Source organism: Blennius ocellaris (assembly GCF_963422515.1).
Source record: "Blennius ocellaris genome assembly, chromosome: 15".
NCBI lineage: Eukaryota > Metazoa > Chordata > Actinopteri > Blenniiformes > Blenniidae > Blennius > Blennius ocellaris.
Genome location: NC_137664.1, coordinates 16531345 through 16552504, shown reverse-complemented (window position 1 = coordinate 16552504; position 21160 = coordinate 16531345). Strand labels below are relative to the sequence as shown.

Below are 21160 nucleotides of genomic sequence, written 5' to 3'. Positions count from 1 at the left end.
CAGTCATTCTCACAGATAAGCACTTTTCCCTGAAAACCCACACCTTTTTTATGGGTGAAAAAAAAAATGCATTTAAACACCAGCACAATGAGAGCTTTGGCATAACATATCCTTTGTGAAGACATAACAGAATTGGCCAATTTTCCCCTCAATCCCAAAACAGGTTATAATACCATGTGTTCTCACTGTAGAAACAACATGGTGTTACACCTAAATGACACTTGTAATTTTATGTCTAGACACTAACAACCATGACTTTGTTGTCATTTTAACACAAATAAACACATTCTCAAAGAGTCGCTGGCATTTTGATGGGTTAAAAAAAAAATTCAAACAGTGATGTTTGTGGAAAAACTGATGTTAACCTTTGTCACGTTTCCCACTTCCGCAAATGAACATTCTGTGTAGATCCATCCATCGTCCAAACATGAAATCCATTTATCCAGCCTTTTGGGAGACTGTGTCTCAGTTGATAGTGTGCCGTTTCTCTATTGGAAGGTTGCAGGTTATGATCCCAGGCCAGCTGCCGCCATTGCTGTGTATGTGTGTGTGTCTGTCTGTCTGTCTGTGTGTGTAACTGATATTGTAAAGTACTTTGAGGGCTGGTAATCAGTGGAAAGAGAGCTATATAGGTGAACTCCATTTGACCATTTACATCTATGCATCTTTCCAACCCAATTTTTCCTACTGAAAGAGTCGAGGGTTTGCTAGAGCCAATCACAGTTGACTAAGGGTGAACGCGAAGAGTTCATCCTGGGCAGTTTACTGGCACCAATCAGCTGAATTGTGGGTGGAAATTTGTGTCGAAACTCTTCATGAAAAGGCCCATAAGCCTGAAACCAAACCGTGAATATCTTCACAATCAAACAGTCACTTTTACATCTATGGTCAATTGTGTGCACATTGACAATGAGAGTGCTGACCACCCCACCATTCTTAAACTCTACGGCTTCTTTCAGGCCATGTGCTACACGCACGCAGCATTGTTGTACTGTGGTCGGTTTCTGATAGCTGGGACAGAAATTCATCGTAATACAGAAATACAACCATGGAACATTTCATACCTATCATTATAGTCTGCCATTACTCAATTGTCGTGATTGTATTTGTCGCTTATGATGTTTGACAACCGAGTTGTGGCCAACTGTTTGGTTTGTCAGGCTTAACGATGGCAACATGCCTGGAATGTGCATTTATTTATATATAACCTGTGTTGTGATGCTGTCCTTGTTACACAAGAAGCAGCGTTGTGTCAGACAACATCTAAAGATACTGTATGTGATTGTCTGAGATGTATAGATATACGCACAAGTTGAGCTTGGGATAATTGGCGGTAGCCTGCAGCGCTGACAGCCCAGTAAGACTGAAGGGAGGAGGGGGACACATCCATGAACGGATGGATGGATAGACAGCGAGATGGGGATCGTACAGAGAGGAGAAGTGAAGGCAAAACAATGGGGACACAAGATAAATTGGAGATTTCACACCACAGGGTGTGAGGGCAGAGAGACAGAGAGATGGATGGGTGTTGTTTCAGGGGTGATGGCGATGGAGGAAGGATAACTGAGGATAGAAGTGGGCAGATGGATGAAGAGGGAGATAAGAAGGAAGGGGGAGGGTGTAGATTGAGTTCAGTCTTTGCAGATGTGACTGAGGATGAGTGAGTACTAGACAGAAAGTGGGAATAATGGTTGAATGGAACATTGGAAGAATGGATGAATTATGGGTGAACTGAATAACGGCTGAATGGGTGATGAGTATCCTGAGTGTAGAGACAATGCTGCCAGGATATGACATTTGAATGAAACGTGGGAAAAAAAAACTGTTTACTTGTATTGTCTCATCACAGCTATTTTCTTTGCCATTTCTTTGCCTACTTTGTTCTCCAAGTAGTTAAGAATGAACGGTAATCATGTTCTCTACAAGAGGTCCAACTATAGAAGAAAGATCATCCATCACAATGCACAACAATCTCATGCCTCGGTCTGGTAGAGAGCACAAAGTCAAGGCCAAACCAAGTGTAACAAGACTGTGTCAAGAGCACAGCCACCACAACTTTACCAGTATTTCAGGGGATTTATGCTACAAAAACATGGTCCATGGGGTACAGTATAAAGAAAATGTGGGACATGTCATATATGCAGGAATTCAGATTGAACTGAAAAGCCACACATTCCAATGGGCGGCAATTAAAGTGCTTTACTATTCACCTCTTTATTGTCATGTTTTCTTCAGTGTATATACATATATATATCACCCGTATATGTCTTCAAAAGATGGACATAATCCCGGCTGTGTCTGCAGGCTTTGCTCCGCAAAGTTAAAATTTTTCTATGTGCTTTCTATTAGATGTCTATTTGCAGAAGAACTCTTTGTGGTTTAAGTAGCCAGATCTCATTCATTAGGATTTTGCCAGTATATCCAGAGCCTCTTGAAGTGTTTTCTGCATCCGCCATATTGAAATGTGACAAGTGAAGGGGGAGGATATGCATCAGGAGACAAACAAAAAATAAAAATAACAAAATAGATCAATCATGAATGAGTCGAGGTATTGTTTTCATTAGGGTAAAGTCACCACGTCCCTGCAGTTGTCATTTCAACCTGTCTTGAAATCTGAAGTCATGTTAATGCATGAGTTTCTATGCACCAGATACAGGCTAATTATCTTCTGTGTTCCACAATCACTGAAAATACATTTGTTCTATAAATTCAAGAAGCAAAGCAAGACCGTGATCTAAACTGACCAGATGAAGACTGATGAGGAGCTTCAGAGCTAAAGGGGAGCAATTTGAAACTTGGGTCTTTCCATTAGATATTAATGTTTGATATTTTTGGAGGTTCAAAGTTCCACATCATTCCATTTACAATGTAGGTTAGTAGTGGCAAACCCAAAATCCCAATTTTATGTCGACTTTGCATCACTCCAGTATTGAATTCGAAGCAACCAGTAGGGTTCACAATTCAGATTTTAGTTCCAAGTAAGATTTTCAAGTCTGTTTGAAGACATTCATGAAATAATGGCAGGAAGGGAAGTCAAATAACAAACTGTGTGATGAAATACCACTCAAGTAACATTTTAGGAGGATGTTCCTGTGGTAATCAACCCGACCAAGGCCAGTGAGTCAATCTGTAATCGTGTGTCTGGATATTTTTTTAAGCCATACAAAGGTTGAACTCTTCTTTGCAGCTCCCAACAAGTTAACTCGTCAATGAGACATGAACTCATATTTCACCAATCTGTGTTTTTGTCACAGTTGAATGATGGTCAACTTTAGTGTTGAGACATGGAGCATTTAACAGGCCAAATGCTCAATCCTGCAAAGTTAACGACAGCAAAGAATAACTTGCAGATCTTCCACTGTGAGTCAGACCAATTCCAAACCGAATGGCCTTTTAAATATCCCATGATTCACCCCTTCACGGAGTTTCGGGAAAAATCCAGCTCCAGCGGGAACATAACCTCCACAGTGGAGGTAATAAAGCAAATGCTAAATGAATAGTTGAAATGAGGGATTGAAGGTTGAATGAGGTATTTGCTGAAATGAGGGTTCCTTGAATGGGGCGGATAATGGCATTTGAGCCGGGTGAAATGTTGTAATGATAGTGAAAGAGCGAAATGATATATTGCGGCAGTGGAACAGGGATTTGGAGGGAGTCTGCATTGATGGGATAAGGGCTGCATTCAGCGTTTGGAAAGATGGGATAAGGACTGACCAGGATGTTGGAATGACATGATAAGAGCTGAATGACGAGTTTTGAAGATGAAAACTGGGTGGAATGGAAGTCTGGGATTGACATCTCTGTGATGTTGGGATTCCAGCTGCACGGTAGAGGAAGCTTGGGGGGAGGAGGAGACACAGGATAGGGAAGAGAGAGGACAGATAAAGGAATACAACTGGAAAAGCAGGACGAATTAGGTGGAGATCTCCACATAGAAGAACAATGAAATCGAAGAGCATTTTGTTCGTTAACTGTGTCCCGGGTGGAGCTGGATTCTCCCTTGACAATGCTTTGTTTCAGTGGCGGGGCTCCCCTGGTGTTCCTCTGTGTTTGCCTGCCTGTCAGACGTCACTGCAGCATATGTCAAACTCGATCTGGTCATGCCGACTGTGGCGCTGCCATCAGAAACTGTCTCAGTGGCTTCGTAACGCGAGGAAGCTTTCTGGCTTCTGCCCCCCGGGGAATTCTGGGATAGCGAACGAGCAGCTCACACTTGCAGTGTGGAGCTTGTGGTTGTTGCGGTGACAAGGGTATTACTGTTGCTTCGCGTTACTGGAGAGATACACACATAATCATGTCAATGACAGCATCTGCCATTACAGTAAGATTACCATCATGGACTGATAAGGACTGCAGCTTCAACGTCACCTTGCTGTGGGTGTTTTATCTATTCCTTTTCTTTTATCACGGGGATTGGACAGTCTCTTTGATTTACATTGAAAACCACAAATAGTGTTTCAATGCAGCATATTGTGCCTGCTGCAAATTACTTTTCACATGCCATGAATATAATTTTATGTTTGGTGTTTCTTCAATTTATTGCAAAGAGAATATTTCTTGTTAAGTCTGTGATCCTTTCTTCATGGTCCCTACATCCAAGAGCAACTCAGTCTTTTTAACTTAATTCCTGTCACATTAAGAGCAAGTCATTTGCACTATTCAACGTTGTTGTAATTATTCTCTCATTTACTTTTAGCTGTGATCCCTTTAAAGCCAGATTGTCAAACACATTTTAGTTCATGGAGCCACATTCAGCCCAATTTGTGATGAAAATATTGATAATTTCCCAAAACATTGGGTTGGAGCATTTTCCAAAAGTTTCACTTTGGGAGCCATTTTCAGAAAGTTGCTTTTTCAGTTGCTTCCAGCACTGTTTACATGTAAACGGACACACAAAACACACTGAAAATGTTAAGTTTTCTCTTGAAAATCTCGCGCTTGGTAGTTTATCTCTTTTGTTGCTGCTCGTCTAGTTCTCTATCCTTCAAACATCCACTGACATCCTAATCATGGAACATCTTGTTTTATCTCATTGTATCTTCAGCTGAGGTTTCAAACTAACTCAGCCATTGTCTTTTAAGATAAGACAAGCGAAATTTTGAAATATTCAAACAAAAAGTCTTGAATTATTTCAGTTTTTGTAATAAATCTAAAATGTTTTTAAGTTTCATAGTTTGAAGTAAAGTATGAGAAATAATTATATATATTTTTCCCTTGCATATTCCTTGTATCTTGTTTTCAGTTTAAAATAGCATAGGGGAGACGGTGTAAACAAATACGCATTAATTATTGTGTATGGTACAGCTCTGACGCATGATTTTAATCCTGTTTCATAGAGATTCTGCTCAGATTGCTGTTGAAACAATGTCATTGTGGATGCAAAGCTTGCACCTTAAAATCCCCAAATCTGATTACAAGTCACTGGACCTTGAACACCTGCTTATTAATATTTTTCACCTGCATCCGCATCTTTAAAATCTTTATAATTCCAGTTTGAGTATTCAGTTGCCCTTCAGAAAATAGAGTCTCTGTCATCCCTCTGTAATGATGAATGATGGCATGGGGGGGGGGGGGGGGGGGGACTCGGTGAGTAGCAGGAAGCATCATCTCCTGAAATATGAATTGACTGGATTTATCAGGGAAGGAGATGCCATTCATCTTTTTACATGCTGTTCAATCAGGAGCTCCAAATGGCTTCTTTCACCAAACTCTCTCTCTCTCTCTCCTCCTGCGTCTCTCCCTCTCTAGCTTTCCTCCTTCATTTTCCCCGGCCCCCTTTCTCCATCACCCCATCATCTCACCGTGGTGATGCTGTCATGACGACTAAAGTGCTTCCTGAGTGCTTGTTGGGTAAACTGACTTTCCCAGAAGTGCTTCCTCCCTTTTACCCTTCCCCCCGCTAACGTGCATACACATCTACGTGTTTCTTTCGATACTTGCGAGGAACTTAGCTGATGCAGCACATTGCACACCCGTGACCCCCGTCATAAGCAACATTATGCAAATCTCGCTTTACCATCAGGCACAACATAATATTAAAAACAATAGTGGAAAAACCAACCATGTCCTGGCAAGTATAGAAACACAGAAGCTCACACACACGCGTAGACACATTCCTGTAGTCGGTAAAATATTAATAAAATGCTTGATTCAGCAGCGCAAGCTTCTTTCCATGAAAGCCTGGTTGTCTCCAGAGTCCCGGTCAGTGATGGCTAGATGCTTGTTAGATTGGTAGTTCGCCACATTTTTAATGTATTTAGGTCAGGTAACGCCTCCCCCAAATGAAACTGTAAACAACATGATACTAAACATCCACACCACTAACACATTTGTGGAGTATTTTGTCCGACATTCAAATCAAACAGAACGGTAAACTTGTGTACGTGTCCTTTTCTTTTAAGCCCTATTTTTATTTAATTACAATAAATCTGGGTGGATTTTTGTAAATCTGTACATTTCCAACCTCAAATCTTGGATCGCTTTTCTGGAATTTGGATGTGCGTGGTCCCTGTGTGCTGCAAGTTAATCATGCATGTATCATTGCTATACATTTTTAAAGATGTTGAGGACTGGAAAACGGTGACACATGACCCATAAATGTTCTTGACTTGTCTTCTTTTATTCCCTTGGAAGTGTTAGCATATCCACTTTATTCAGTTTACATACAATTGACACGCAACAGACTGAAAACATAGCAACTAGTTACTTTTGAATGTAACTGAGCACTGCATGGATACGTCTAATAACTGATTATAAGCTCGAGTCACATTAGTTGTTTTGAAGAAACTGGACAATTTCTATGTTCACAGTTCGTGAAAGAAATTGATTTATGAACTTACAACAAGTCCAAGCAACAATACATCAGTGGAATGTCCATTATATTCATAGTATTTTGAATGATATGTTCCAGGTTCAAACCAGAAATGGCCTTTTCTGATTAATAATACATCTCCCATGCAAATCTGTGCTGCCTATCTCTGATTTGAAACTTATGGTTATGGTTCCAAAATGTTTAGAAAGTCAACACTTTTCCTTTGCAAGAATCTACATCTGCACAATCCTTCATATCTTGCCGAAATGACTTAGTCCTCTCCGGGGTGTTGTGATCCCACTGTGTACCTGATTTATGAATGAATGCAGTCTGCAGTGGCTCGGTGCATTGACACAGACAGATATGTGGAAAGTAAATCGATGTCAATGTAATATGTGATGTGGTGTCACGCTTGCTGGTTGGATTCTTTTTCCAGCCCCAACATATCTGGTCAGCATAACTTGACATCTGATTGATCATTTCTTGTTCCCATCTGGACTTTCACTGGGCCAGTAAATTGGTTTTTGCTCAAAAAGTATTGCAACCCTCTTGACCTCTCAGTTTCTGCTTGTGGCCGGATTGTGAGAATAAATTGGTGGTGAACAATGACCTCCTCTGTCAGGCCGCAGACAGGAAAACCCCATTGACGGGGTTGTATATTATTATGGTATTATCATCGGTCTTTGTTTGTGTTCACACAGAGGCGTGCACAAATATGAGCATGCACTGGCACAAACACATGCACACATGCCGCGGCAGTAATAAAACACACAAAGCTATGAAGCTCACAGACTTGCATACACAGAAAGAGACACACAGGCCATGTTTATGTTTCTTTGGCCTGTAGTTTTCTGTGGGACAAATACAGGAAAAGGATATTTACTGCCTTTCCTCGACATGTTTATTAGTTCACAATAGTATCTGCTAACAATACATGCATTGCATTGAAATTCAGCTTGGCCGGTTTGTGAGGTTTTTTTTTGGTGGTTGTTTTTTTTTTTTTTTGGTTTTGTTTACTTTGCCGTCAGTCTCGCAGCCTGTGATGTTCAGTTAGAGGAGTAACAGGAAAGATGAATATTTGAAGGAATGTGTCATGCAGCTCGCCAGGTGGCTTTTGCACTGATGTTTTGTCCGATTTTGCAGATTTCTGTTTATAGAACCTCCCATCTTTGTGATATTGTTGAAAGACAGAGTTTTTCTTTGCAGTGAACCAAAAGAAGTACTATTTCATTCAGACAAAGCCACAGGTCTAGTTAAACAAAGGGAGGCCTGCAGGAATTGCTGTGGATGTCTCTTTTTGTACATGTTGCATTTTACGTGCACTTGTTGGGTCTGACTCTGCTGGAGCCAAAGAGTAATATAGTGCTCTTGGTCACAGAGGAGAACGCTCAGTGACTGTCACTTTGCAGCAGACATCAGCTTGTATCCAGGCCTCGAAGGAAGGTGAAACAATGGTACTATAGGAAGTAGGACTGAGAGTAGAAGCTTATTCATATAAAAACTAGGATAGTTTCCTTGAACGTGATACTACTGCTTCAATTCTTGTTGAAAAATAGTCTTCATGGCTTTTTAGAGAACATTCTGAATGATGCTGTGAATCACTTGTCCCTTACAGAGTGATTGTGACTAACGATGAATAGATAAGTATAATACACAATAAAGAAAAAACTCTTTTAGATTAGTGAAATCAGTCATTCAACAATCCTGTGGTTTGTGTCCTTTATAAAAATGCTACCTACTTTTTCCACACTGTTCTCTGGCATTTTATTCATTATTTTTCAAGCTATGTACATATACTTGTGAAGTTATAACAAGGAATTTCTGTTTGGTTTCTCTTTTATTTTTTCATGCTTTTAACAAATCATCGTAATCAATTGCAGAACTCAACGTTGGCTCAGCGCGTATGTTTTTGTTTTACCATGCTTTGATCAGGCCAGTGTTATCATTCTCATTGCTATCATGGTTTGGAAATATATCTCTGAAGCAAAATCCTTGAACCAGATTGTTAAATGGTCCAGTAAGCTGATCGGGGGGTCATAACTGAACATCAGTTAAGGGCAGTTACCCAAATCCATTACAAATGATGACTCCCTCCATTTACACAATGACTTCCATCTCTTTCCTTCTTGTCAAGTCTTCATGGTTTCATAAAGAAGAATGAAGAAAAGAAAAGTCCTTTGTCTGAATCTTGTGCACATTTTGAGCTATTGTTTGTGGGTAGTGCATTATCATATCCACCATTAAATAGCAATAGCAGACATTTAATTTTGATAGTGTTCTGAGTGGCTTTAAATTATAAATGTTATAATTCACATCTTTCTGGATTCAAGGCTTCTACCAATGAATTTAAATCCTATGTTGATTCACACTATGTGGTCCTTCACTTTGACTTCTGTATCAGTTTCTCTCTGCCTTAGTCTCTCTCTCTCTCTCTCTCTCTCTCTCCCTCTCTCTCCCTCTCTCTCCCTCTCTCTCCCTCTCTCTCCCTCTCTCTCCCTCTCTCCCTCTCTCTCCCTCTCTCCCTCTCACTCTAATCCCGCCAAACGACAGCCAGCCATATAAATCAACATGTTTACAGTGAAATGTTTCCAATTAAAGAGGACGTTCGTTAAGAAGCATCAACGGACACTGCTGGAGCCTTAATTGCTTGGGATGCCGGTGTGTGATGCATATTAATTACGTATTAACCTCGAACTCACAAGATACACACACACACACACTCTTAAGGATGCATTCAGGCACATTAGTGTGTATTGCATATTAATTACCTATTAGCCTTTGTGCTGTGCATTAAGAGCTGCGTGGCATCAGAAAGACAGCTTGCCCAAGGGCAACACACACACACACACACACACACACACGCGCATATCAACACATATGCACACCCAAACTGCCACACATTAATGCCACCCTCGCTGTCTATTCTGGCTGCATTCACAATGAGAAATGAGCAATTTCTGTTAGCCAGCCATGACCATAACTAATCCCACCACAGAAAGTGTGTCTGTATGTGTAAGTGTGTTCAGGTGGAAATGTTCATTTATGAGTGGGCGTGTCCCTTTCAAAACTCAAAGCACCCCAGTCTGTCCTGTCCTTGGATCTAATGGGATGCTTCTAACATAAGAGACATGAACATAAAGGGAATCAAAACAAATGGGACATGGAGCCCAGCATATAATTTCCACATATAATTTTCGAGGCGATGGGAATGAACGTCAAGTTGAAGTAAAGCATTAAAAATGCAATCGTTGTCTGCACAATGCGGTGGAATGAATACTGATTTATTAGCATACAGTGACTACACCTATTTATATTCAGATGATCGTGAAGACAATAAGCAGTAGTTACACTGTTCAGATTTAAATATTGCTCGCTACATGATGACAACACACTTGGTCAAAAAGGATGATTACGATGATGGTCACTGACAGGACATCAGACATATGTCTGCGTCAAGTGCATTGTGAATGTAGTTTAATCTCCCACATAAACTTTAATGTCACTCATTGTATATATTTGTATTTTATTGATATTTATCAGATTTCTTTTTCATTCTGTAAAAATGTATCTTCAAATTGATCCAAATTTGGTCAAATGAGTGTACGATTGTCACAGATAAGTAGTGGTGAGCACATTTTTCTTACCTTGAGAATATCTCTGGTACGATTCCAGGCTTGGTGACTTTTCTGTGTGGAGTTTGCATGTTCTTTCTGGGCATGAGTGAGGTTTCAGGTGTCCTACGACAGCCCCAAATCATGTGTATTACATGAATTCGCGTCTCTAAAGTTTAGTAAGTAAAAATACATAGTTTTGGCCTTTTCGTCTCAGAAAATGTTCACGACGAGACAGCAACATTTTGAAAACAATGTTTCTGGGGCTCATGGCACCCTGGATGTCATGAGTCATTGTCATTGTTGTTATTGTCAATCTTGTCATGCATGTGCAGAAGAACCATTTAGTACGTTCTTGCTGCGCATTAGTGCAGTAGTAGCATTTCAGATACTTTCTGTTTTGTGGAAGTCAGAGCAATTTCAAAAAGTTGTCTTCTCAATGGCTTCGAGCACTGTTGTGTAAACACATACCCACACACAACAAAAGTTTTCTGTTTTCACAAAATATTAGTACTCTGCTCAATATCACAAAATTCCTGAGGGAGAAACATTAGCAGAGATAGCCGACTATTGCAGCTGCTCTTCATCGGGAATCATTAAGAAGCTGACAGTGTACGTATTTAACATCAGCATTAATCAGATTTAACAATATCATTCATTCAAAGAAAACAAGGCACAATTACCGTATTTTCCGCCCTATAAGGCGCACCTAAATACCTCAAATTTTCTCAAAAGCTGCCAGTGCGCCTTATAGCCCGGTGCGCCTTATATATGGACGATTGTTCTACTCAAGACTGCTATTTGACAGTTGAACAACCAGAAGCTTTTATTTTGACAACTCTAACTTCGCAACCGGATCTTCAGAGCGGACCACACTCCGCACAACACCTTAAACACTCATGGTTGCACACCAACATTCTAACAAACCAAAATAAACTAGATGAAATAATTACTCCCTAAACTGGGGAACAAAAACACATAAACACAATCAACACAACACCAAGCCCAACAACGAGCCACAATAACCTCCAACAACACAAAACATGAATTTGTCGCTGCAAGGCATGATGGGACATCATGCCTTGCAGCGACAAATTCAACCTGAGCTCCTCAGTGCAGCCGATAGAAACTCCCATAATTCATTGCAGCTGTTTGTGGTGTTTTAAATGCAATTATTGGGGGTTATATTTGGTTTGTGGTGTCGGTAATAATTGTGTTGTGTTGTGTTTTTGTTGCTTAGTTCATGTAGTTTAGTTTATTATTGTTATTATTATTACCGGTAGTTGTAAGTTGTCAACCAGTAGTGAAGAAGGTTTTGTGTGTAGTGTCCTCCTAGCATAGGCTGCAGGTAGACTATTAAAATAAAGTGTGTGCACCTCTCTGGGTGTTAGAAACAGTGGAAAATGTAACCTAATGGCTTTGAGCTATAAATGTTGCCGACCACTGGTCTATTCCATGCGCCTTATAGGGCGGTGCGCCTTATATATGAATGAAGTTGTAAATTATGTCAATCAATGTAGGTGCGCCTTATAACCCGGTGCGCCTTATAGGGCAGAAAATACGGTACAGTAATTTGATTCTGAGAAAAAAGCATTGCAATCCAACTATAGTTTATTAACCACTAACATCTGCCTTTTAGTCAGTCGTGTAAATGGGGCCTAATTTGATTGTTGGTCTGAAAGAGAGTCCAGTGTACACAGCCTTTCAGCCACATTTGACCCAGAGTAGGGTTTAGACAATGTGATCATAAAGATGGATAGAGAGATAACAACAACATAGTTTGCATTAAGTCATAATTCTCACCTGTTAAGAGCAATTGATAGTACACTCCTGCAGCATGGATTCGAACATCTTCTCTCTTTGCTTCACTTCGACAATAGGTATAATTGTGGCTTGTAATTTTGTACTGTAGCAGTGCACAAGCAGCTTTCCCCACACCGCTGCTAAAAGTCCTGTGCTCGAAATCCAGTTGCCATTTAACATGACATTTAGACACATGTTTTCATGCTGCCTGCTCCTTCCCTGACAGTTTATGCTGCGGACCTTAAGGCTGCCCTTCAGCTGAGGTTTGGTCTTAGATTCCACACTGTACATTCATGCTCTTTTTCTTCTATTTTCTTTTTGCTCTCTGTGGCATTTTAATAGCTTTTCTGTTTTCCCAGCTCCAGCCTCCAGTTTGACCTTCATTCCCTCCCACTGTCTCCAAATCCTTAAACAGATAATTAAGTGATGACAGTGGCATCGGTTCACGATATTGCTGTGTCGTCATTTTGCAATCATGCCATCATGTTAAACAATACATGCCTGTACTTCATCTCCACACATGTTCCTCAACCATTTCCCCACAGAGCATAGATAATCTGTTTACCTCGGAATGGAAATGAGCCAGAATTAATGACAATAAATACCTAAACATCTACTTCATTTATGCTTATTAGTCAACTGGAATTGCTTTTTATTAAAGTGACATGCAGTGGGATTATGTTTTTCTTATTTTGCTTCACACTCATTTGCACATTTTAATTGCAAATGTGTATATCATTCTCATAATCATTTGCAACTTTCAGCGAGAAAAGAACACCCATGCATTATTTTAATTTAATCAGAGCACACCATCTTATCTTTGACAGCACATTATCAGCAAACGTCTATCGCTTTATGCTAATATTGAAAAATCTAGATGTCCATGTGTTTGATTTTGCACCGTTCCCCAACATTCAGTTAGCAGAAACTGTGACTGTCGAAGGAGCGCTAATGTGTTTGCTTCGAGGATTGTATAGTTAGCTGTGTCTGGTATATTCCCATTGTGTGGAGAAATGAAGAGAAGAACTGAGAAGCTATTCTGAGGCGTGACAGCCCGCTGTGACCATGGCTGAAAGACAAAGAAAGTGGCAACAAAAAAAGAAGACAAAAAAAAAACAAATCAGGAGAAAGTTAAAAGTTGTTCAACAGGGAATCCAAGTGGGGAGCCGTCAGGGTGCCACACTGTGCCAACACCATACTGCTTGACTGACGGCTGAACTTTGGGGAGCGCGGCACCAACACAGCGGGCGGCGAGAGCTCACCACAAATTAAAAGGGGTGTGTGAATAAATAAAAAATAATCAGAGCTACACTGGCATCACATCTGAATTATCCAGAATTATTATGAGTTTATTTTATCTTCGTGACTGAAATATTTCTTGTTGCGTTCAGGCGGCGCTCCGCTTCACACTCGGCATGTGTGTATGTGTGAAATGAGCTGCCACCCCGTTTTTATTGATTCGCCCATGGGGGGTTTGAGGATGGAGTCAAGGGGAGCTGCAGACCAGACAATAGCAATAAATCTGTACCATAAACGCTTTTGTGTATGTGTGGCAGCCAGCCGCAGCAGGCCGACAAAGGGTGAGGTGTGTCCTACTGCCCTGCATGGAACACACGCATACACACATACACACACACACACACACACACACACACACACACACCTTGTAATGTGGTCCTACATCATGGACTGGATCGGATTCCTTCATTTATTGAGTTATCAACCTTCATTGACAAAGTTATTCTAGTATCAAAAGCAGATTCAACTGCTACACTTAAGAATAACTCAAAGTTAGCAACCAGGTTCATCATTTATTAGGAAAAATGCTCTTCTGAACTTTGTCCAACTGTTATGATGGCTGTGACCAAATTCATCAGTTTTGTCTTTGCAAGAATGTCGAGGGACATTTCCATAAAGATTTAGAGACAAAATGACTGAAACGTGGCTAAAAGTTACATTTGTCATGTAGAACTATAAACATTTGCCTCAGGCCTTTGTTTTACATTGAACCCTCTATGAGCACGACCCACTAATGCAGTTTATTATGGGACTTCAATTACAAAAAAAGATTTAGAATCACAGCTTAATGCACTTTTTGTCTGCCGTTTAATGTTGCTTTAAATTTAAAAGTAGTGAATATATTTAAATCAGAATGTTTTTGGTCAGTGATTAAATTCTCATTCTTGAGCAGGGGCGTCAAACATAAGGCCCGTTGGCCAAAACCAGTTCACAAGAGACTCCAATCCAGCCAAACCACCAAGTGAATTGTAATGTTTTCAAGAAAACATTGATTTTATGAATACATTTCCTAAGGATAGCAGACACAAGCCAACACTGAGGCCAGAAAGGAGATATTGGTGATTCTGCCTCAAAGCCATGCTGTTAGGTTGAGTTAAAAAAAAAAAAATGCAGAATGCAACAGCGATAGCAGAAGTTTTTCACTGTATGTTGCACCAGAAGGCTTAATTAAAATTGGTTTTATGTTGAGATTGTTGTAATTTTCAGGAGTAATCGTTTGGTTATCAGCATTTTCATCACATTTACTCTGCCACAATAAAGATAAACTTCAAAGTTTAAATTTAATAGTTATTATAGCAATATTTTTTCTTAACTAAAATGTTTGAAATCCCTGATATTTCCCTCAAATAGAAGAGAGATATGTGCAATCAAACCTCCTCAGCTCCGGTTACAATGAAAACACGTTTTCTTTCTTATAATGACTTTCATGTTTAATCAGTTGATTTGTTTAATATTGCATTTGAACACATGTTCAGACATAACTTTTAACCAAGAAAAAATTATAAAAGCTAAATGTTCAAATTATAAACTAATTGGTAATCATATGTGTCTAATAGGAAAGCTATGTTTTACTTTGAGAATAATTTGGCTGTAGGAATAAATCTATAAAACCTTTTATTTCAGGGTGAAATCACAAATAATTTGAATACATTAGTAATGAAGGTATAGTGTATCGTGTAGAGTCTAAATGTACTTAAGTTGTAAGATAGGTATGTTATTCATGTTCCTAAATTTGTGGTTTACCTCAGTATTCTTAATAATCCTGATAATGATTTAAAGTTCGAGCTATTAAATCTATCATAAAGAATAAATGACCACAGCTGTGGACTCCTGCATAATGAAACCAAAAAAAAAAAAAAAATACACCAAAATGTAAATCTTTTCACATGTGAATTAAACACACCCTGAAGGCAGACATTAGTGTCTGTGCTCTGCCGAGCATAAATTATGTCATCACATGTATCGCTGTCTGTCCTCGTAAAACTAGGCCAGCCTCACAAATGCCTCAAAAGCAAAGTCTTGAGCCTGAACTCATAATTAGGGTTTGCGCGGCATTCCTCCGAGCCGAACGCGTTTTCGGTGAAAGCCGTGTCCGTGCACGTTTGCGCGTGAATCCGAGGTGAGACTCGGAGCGATCCCGGGCAGAGGGAGAGTTTTTCAGGCCTAATGTTCCATGACAACAGACCAAGGTTCCGTCAAGGTGAATCAGAGCCACCGCTGCCTAATGACCGACACACATACACATACACACCATCCAACCTCTCCTCTTTTGTCTCGTCCCGCCTCCTCTTTTCTCCCTCTGCCTCGTAAACTTCCCTGTTTTCTCCCCTTGCCCGTGTCATCCTGTCTTCTCACTTGAAGCTCAGCAGCGTAATTCTTCATCACAGCTGCGAAATCTGACACAGGCAAGCAAAAGGGGTTCCTGAATTTAGAGGCATCCTTCTCACCCCGGTCTCCACCCCCCACCCCCCCTCACACACACACACACACACACACACACACCCCTTCTTCCCCATCTTCTCCGTTTGTCACCGTCTGCACAATAATCCGTGAACACAGTTCCATCAAAAGTCTTGTAATGCATCTGTCGGGACGTGAACGGCAGAGTCGTGAAGAAGACGAGGGCGCCCTGCCTTCCGGGTTGGCGAGGTGGGCAGTGCAGCCAAGGCGACAGAGATTGTTGATGTATTCTTGCGTGTTAACATTCAGAGTGCATCACCCTCCTGTCTACCTGCCCCACTTAGATCAGCCATCTGAGTGTGTGTTTGGCGTCGGAGGAAGAGACACCCTTGCCTTGTTTCCGTGCTCCTTCTTGTTTGTATACGTGCTGCACATATGGGACCAATATTGTGCAGCAGATGCAAGTCTTAATCAGGAGGTGGTTATAAATCACTGAAGCCCACTTTTTGTTTTTTCTTTATTAAATGGAGACAAAAACACTTGAAGAAGGGAACGAGGTCTGTGTGGGTTGGAAATGAAGTTTGAAAGAAAAACTGTGACAAATTTGGTTTAATTTCTGCTCTGAGGCTTTGTATACATATCTCTGATGAGGAGCTTCAAAACAACAAAAAACACCCAGGGAAATGTTTCTACCACTGTGATGCTGACCTCCTTTTCTTTTCTTTTTCTTTTCAAATGAAATAACCACACTGTCCTGCTTTTCCCTCCCCCCCCCCCCCCAACACTTTTTATTTTTACCTCGCTCCCCTTGACCCCCTTCCCTTTTCCCTGTCTGTATGTCGACTCTTATCGTCTCATCTCTTCTTCATCCGACCCCAAACACTCCACGGCGTCCTCTCCCTCCCACCTTCCCCCCCCCCATCCCTCCTTTTCTTTCTTGTCTTTTCAGTCTGCAAAGTGGGGTTTTACCGCTCGCTGCTGGAGTCTCTGGCCTGCAGTAAATGTCCACCTCACAGCGTGGCTAGGCACACGGGGGCCACCGCCTGCAGTTGCGAAGACGGATTCTACAAGATTGATTCTGACCCTCCTAATATGGCCTGCACACGTGAGAATACAGTCATTTTCTATTTGCAAGCGGTGTCACGACTCACAGCTCGTCCTCAGTTTTGCATTGCTCGGCCTCCCTGTAGTTTGGAAGGTGCACGATCTGCAGATTTCTTGACGTGAAATATAGTTTTTGTGCTGCTGGGACTTTTGAGTACAACTAATCCTAAACTATAGATGCCTTTCAATGATACAAGGCAAGTATGAAAGGAACTGACTGTTTCAGTCTTTGCTACCTTTGTTGTGAATTACACACTATGAGGTAATTTTGGTAGTAATGCATCAGGAACTGCTGCAGAGCTGCTGTCTCCTTCACTCAGCAAACACTTTAGCTTCGTCCAAAGCCTTAGTTGCTCTTGTTTGAGGAGAAGCACCTTCCTCGTCCAGAAATAACTCGCCTATCTTTACCTGTGATGAAGCAACACCAAGCAACACCATGTTGGTGTGTGGATCTCGGCTGTTGCATGACCGTGTTCGCTTTAAGAACTACTAACATTTGCAAGATAGAGCACCTTGCCTAAAATAACTGATCCAGCTTCAGTTGAACATAAATCAATAAACTGACCTGCAGCTTGCTGGACGCGCAGCTAATGCATCACAACAGGTTTTTATAACCGACGCACGTGAAGGAGACAAATTAAAAGTAGTGCAAGAAGCACTGCACCAAGTAAGTATTTACCTGGAGCATAACTGGAGAAGTAACAGCACTACTGTCGAGAAAATTCCAGATTGCTGCTGATTATCATCACCTCCATTTTGTGTTTTTCACCAAAATCACATTCGCTTTGGCAAATTTTTCAGTCTTTTTTCAGTCGCGATCTTTTTCAGAGACAGGTTTATGAATTATGAATAAAAGTCATAGCACACTCGTCCTGGATTTTCCCAATGTTTTAATGTGCTTTTTGTGTATATGCGGTTTGCCAAATGGTTAACAAAAGTCACAGCACACTACCGTCAAATATTCTATGTTTTGATGTTTTTTTGTATATATCATTTGTGTACGTGTTTGTAACTAGTGCTGCAGGTGAAGATCAAAACGAGGCCCTCCGATAGTAATCTTTGCACGTTGCCTTCTAAAGAGGCAGGCACACAGAATCACTGGGAGTAGATAACCAGCTTTCAAGAACTTGCTCAACATTGGTGTGTTCATGAAAGTGCACAAATTGAGTGAAAGTTTCCTTGATGAACTTTAAGTTCATGCTTTGGACATTATTGCTGATCTGCAAAAATGTATCTGCAAAACAATCCAGCAAAAAACTGTTTTGCTCAAGCTCATTAAGGGGTCACTGTGTAATATGATGCCCTTGTTCCCACCTTCGTCAGGCCCTCCCTCGGGTCCACGCAACGCCATTTCCAACGTGAACGAGACCAGCGTGTTCTTGGAGTGGTCCATCCCGATGGAGACGGGCGGCAGGAAGGACGTGCGCTACAACATCCTGTGCAGGCGAGTTCTGCCTGACGGGAGGGGCCTGGAGGAGTGCGGCCCCAACGTCCGCTTTCTGCCGCGCCGCGTGAGCCTGTCAAATACCTCGGTGATGGTGGCCGACCTCCAGTCGCACACCAACTACAGCTTCCTGCTCGAGGCGGTCAACGGGGTCTCGGAGCTGGCCAAAGACCACACGAAGCAGTATGTGTCGCTTAACGTGACAACCAATCAGGCAGGTATGTCGAAACCCGATCTGCCACATTCATCAATACTTTCCAGTGAGTTTTCCAATCAGCAGCCAGCTGTATCATCATTATAATTGTTTTTTTACCTCCTCAGCAATCACTCTTAACCATTACACCCTATTTTGTCACGAATCCTTTTCATTTCCCAGACGTAGACCAACCTGATATCTCAATTCCCTCACAAACACGACAGATGATCAAATTATCACAGTATTTGTCCAACAAATGTGTCGCTGTATTAATTTTCACTCAGGCGTCATCCCTGCAGTGAATGAGTGAGCGCTGCACAGTGGAAAAGATTTTCTCCTGATATGTCATCAAAAAAAAAAAAAAACAGCTTGGCCTCTTTCACTCCCTCCTCAATTAGGCATCACATTTCATCAACAAGATTCTGCAGGAGTCTGTTTTATAATGAAAGCTCTTGATTTGCAGTTTGTTATGTGTGCGAGCTGAGCCGAGTTGTGTGTAAGCAGGTGTTATTCTGCATGCTTATCCGTGATGAATCAGGCTGATGACATGCGAGTCATCTTTTAATTTCTGGTTGAGATTTACAGGGGTTTTTTTTTAAACTCTGGGAGGAAATATGAAAACATTAGCTTGTATTATATTTTGCACTTGTATCAGCAACTGAGTGGTTTTTTTTTATGAGGCCAGAGCAGCTTGGAGAACCGACACAAACATAAAACCTGCTTAAGCAAGTCACTAAATGAACAATAAAGCGGCCAAATGTTAATAAAAAAAAGAAAAAAGACTGGTTACATATTGAGCAACTAAAAGAGTCCATCTACTTCACACAGCTGTAAATATATCACGCTTTGTTAGCTTTGTTTTTAAATGAACATTAGAATTCACATCTGCTTGGGGAGCCCGCTCTCATGTTTACAGGAGGTATGGGCATTTGTAGTTCATTTTATTTGCCTGTAATGAAATGGATAACACACAGCGTAATGAAATGAGGAGGGAGGAGAAAAAAAGTATGAGATTAATGCCCTCATCCCAGCGGCTTCCATCTGGAGGGGAAGGCACAATATACAAAAGCGGCACTGAAATCGGAGCGTTTCTTCCGTTTCGTTGAGCAGATGGTTCACTGGCAGTGAAAGGACGGTTTCTTAGCCGTAGCGGTAGTATCAGTAGGAGTGTTGGTGGGAGTGATGGGGCAGGTACAGTATGTGTCGAGGAGACAGATGGTTGTTGAACAGTTGACACTCACTAACTGTGTTGTCACTGTGGCTGTCAGCACACTGAGTGGATTACATCAGACTATACAACTCAAACCTTATTGGAGTTGTGGCTGGATTAAAGTGGGCCAGTCACTGGACCAAAGGAAGATTAGGGATTATCTTAGATTACACTTGGCCAGCAGAGTCAAAGACAGATGAAGTGTGCTGCTTTTTGGCCCGGGTGTGGTGCAGACTGGGGCAGGTGACGGTGAGGGAGGAATACAGTGATAAATCAGTGGTTGACTTTTCGTCAAAATAATCTTAAGTATATACTCTGTTCTCAGTTTTAGGGAAAGACCTTTGGGTTCCTCCAAAAACACAAACTTAAAACCAAAATGTGCATCACAAAGTTTCCTTTAGCCTGCAATTGGAAACCATCACCATTTATATTCAGCAATCCAATCAAAGCAGATAAATGCTTAATATAGATTGCAATTCTACACATCTACAAAGGTTAAATATTGTGGTAGTCCATTTGTGTGATGTCTGTCCAAACGTTGATTGTTACAGAATCAGAAATAAGACAAAACTGAACTTGAACCAAGATTTCAAGGATGGATTTTCAAGCATATTTTACCACCTAATGCAGTAAAAGCTATTTCTCCACAAGTTCTTCACTTCCTTCATGAAACCTCTGACTACTTCCAAACTGTTGAGAGAATTTAAAAGATTTTTCCTAACAATATTTCCAAAATTCCATGAGAGTCTTCTAAGGGTTTTTTTATGATAAATGTGAAACATTGAAAGATGATGAAGAGAAAAAAAATTTACTCCAATAATGAGCTGTATTGGGAGTTGCAGAAAAGGTCATTGGTTGCCCTCTTGCCCCTCTTATAGGACATGTCCAGCCCACACCCCCCACCCCCTGAACAGCAGCTGTTAAACCTGCTGCGCCCTGACAAGCGGTTCATGTCCTTTAATATCGGACCAAGAGATTTAAGAGCAGTTTTTAACCGGAGGCTGTCAAAACCCATAACACCGATGCCAATAATTGGGTCGACGGCCATGTACTTCACTCCTACAGTAACTGCTAAAGCTGTTCTTTCTCATGTAGATACACATTTTTGAAAATTTTAAATGATTGATGTTGTTTTCAGCTTTTATACTCACCAGAAGAAGCTGTTACAGATTTATCATCGACCCACTATAATTATAAAGGCATCAGTTTGTTGACTTGTTTCATCTTATCTCCCAAAATATGCAAATGAAATGACCCGAGAGGGGAAAATCACTCTGGTGAC

The 21160-nt window shown here is 40.9% G+C and overlaps 1 protein-coding gene across 1 annotated transcript in view; it reads left to right on the top strand.

The window, feature by feature from the left end:
- The window catches only part of epha5 (EPH receptor A5), a gene marked incomplete at both ends in the record, with an annotated part of 78364 nt that overhangs the window by 23151 nt on the left and 34053 nt on the right, over nt 1–21160 (top strand). Inside the window, 2 exons of the mRNA XM_080509650.1 lie at nt 16874–17029; nt 18352–18690. Coding sequence (XP_080365776.1) covers nt 16874–17029; nt 18352–18690 — 495 coding nt within the window. The remainder of the gene's footprint in view (nt 1–16873; nt 17030–18351; nt 18691–21160) is intronic.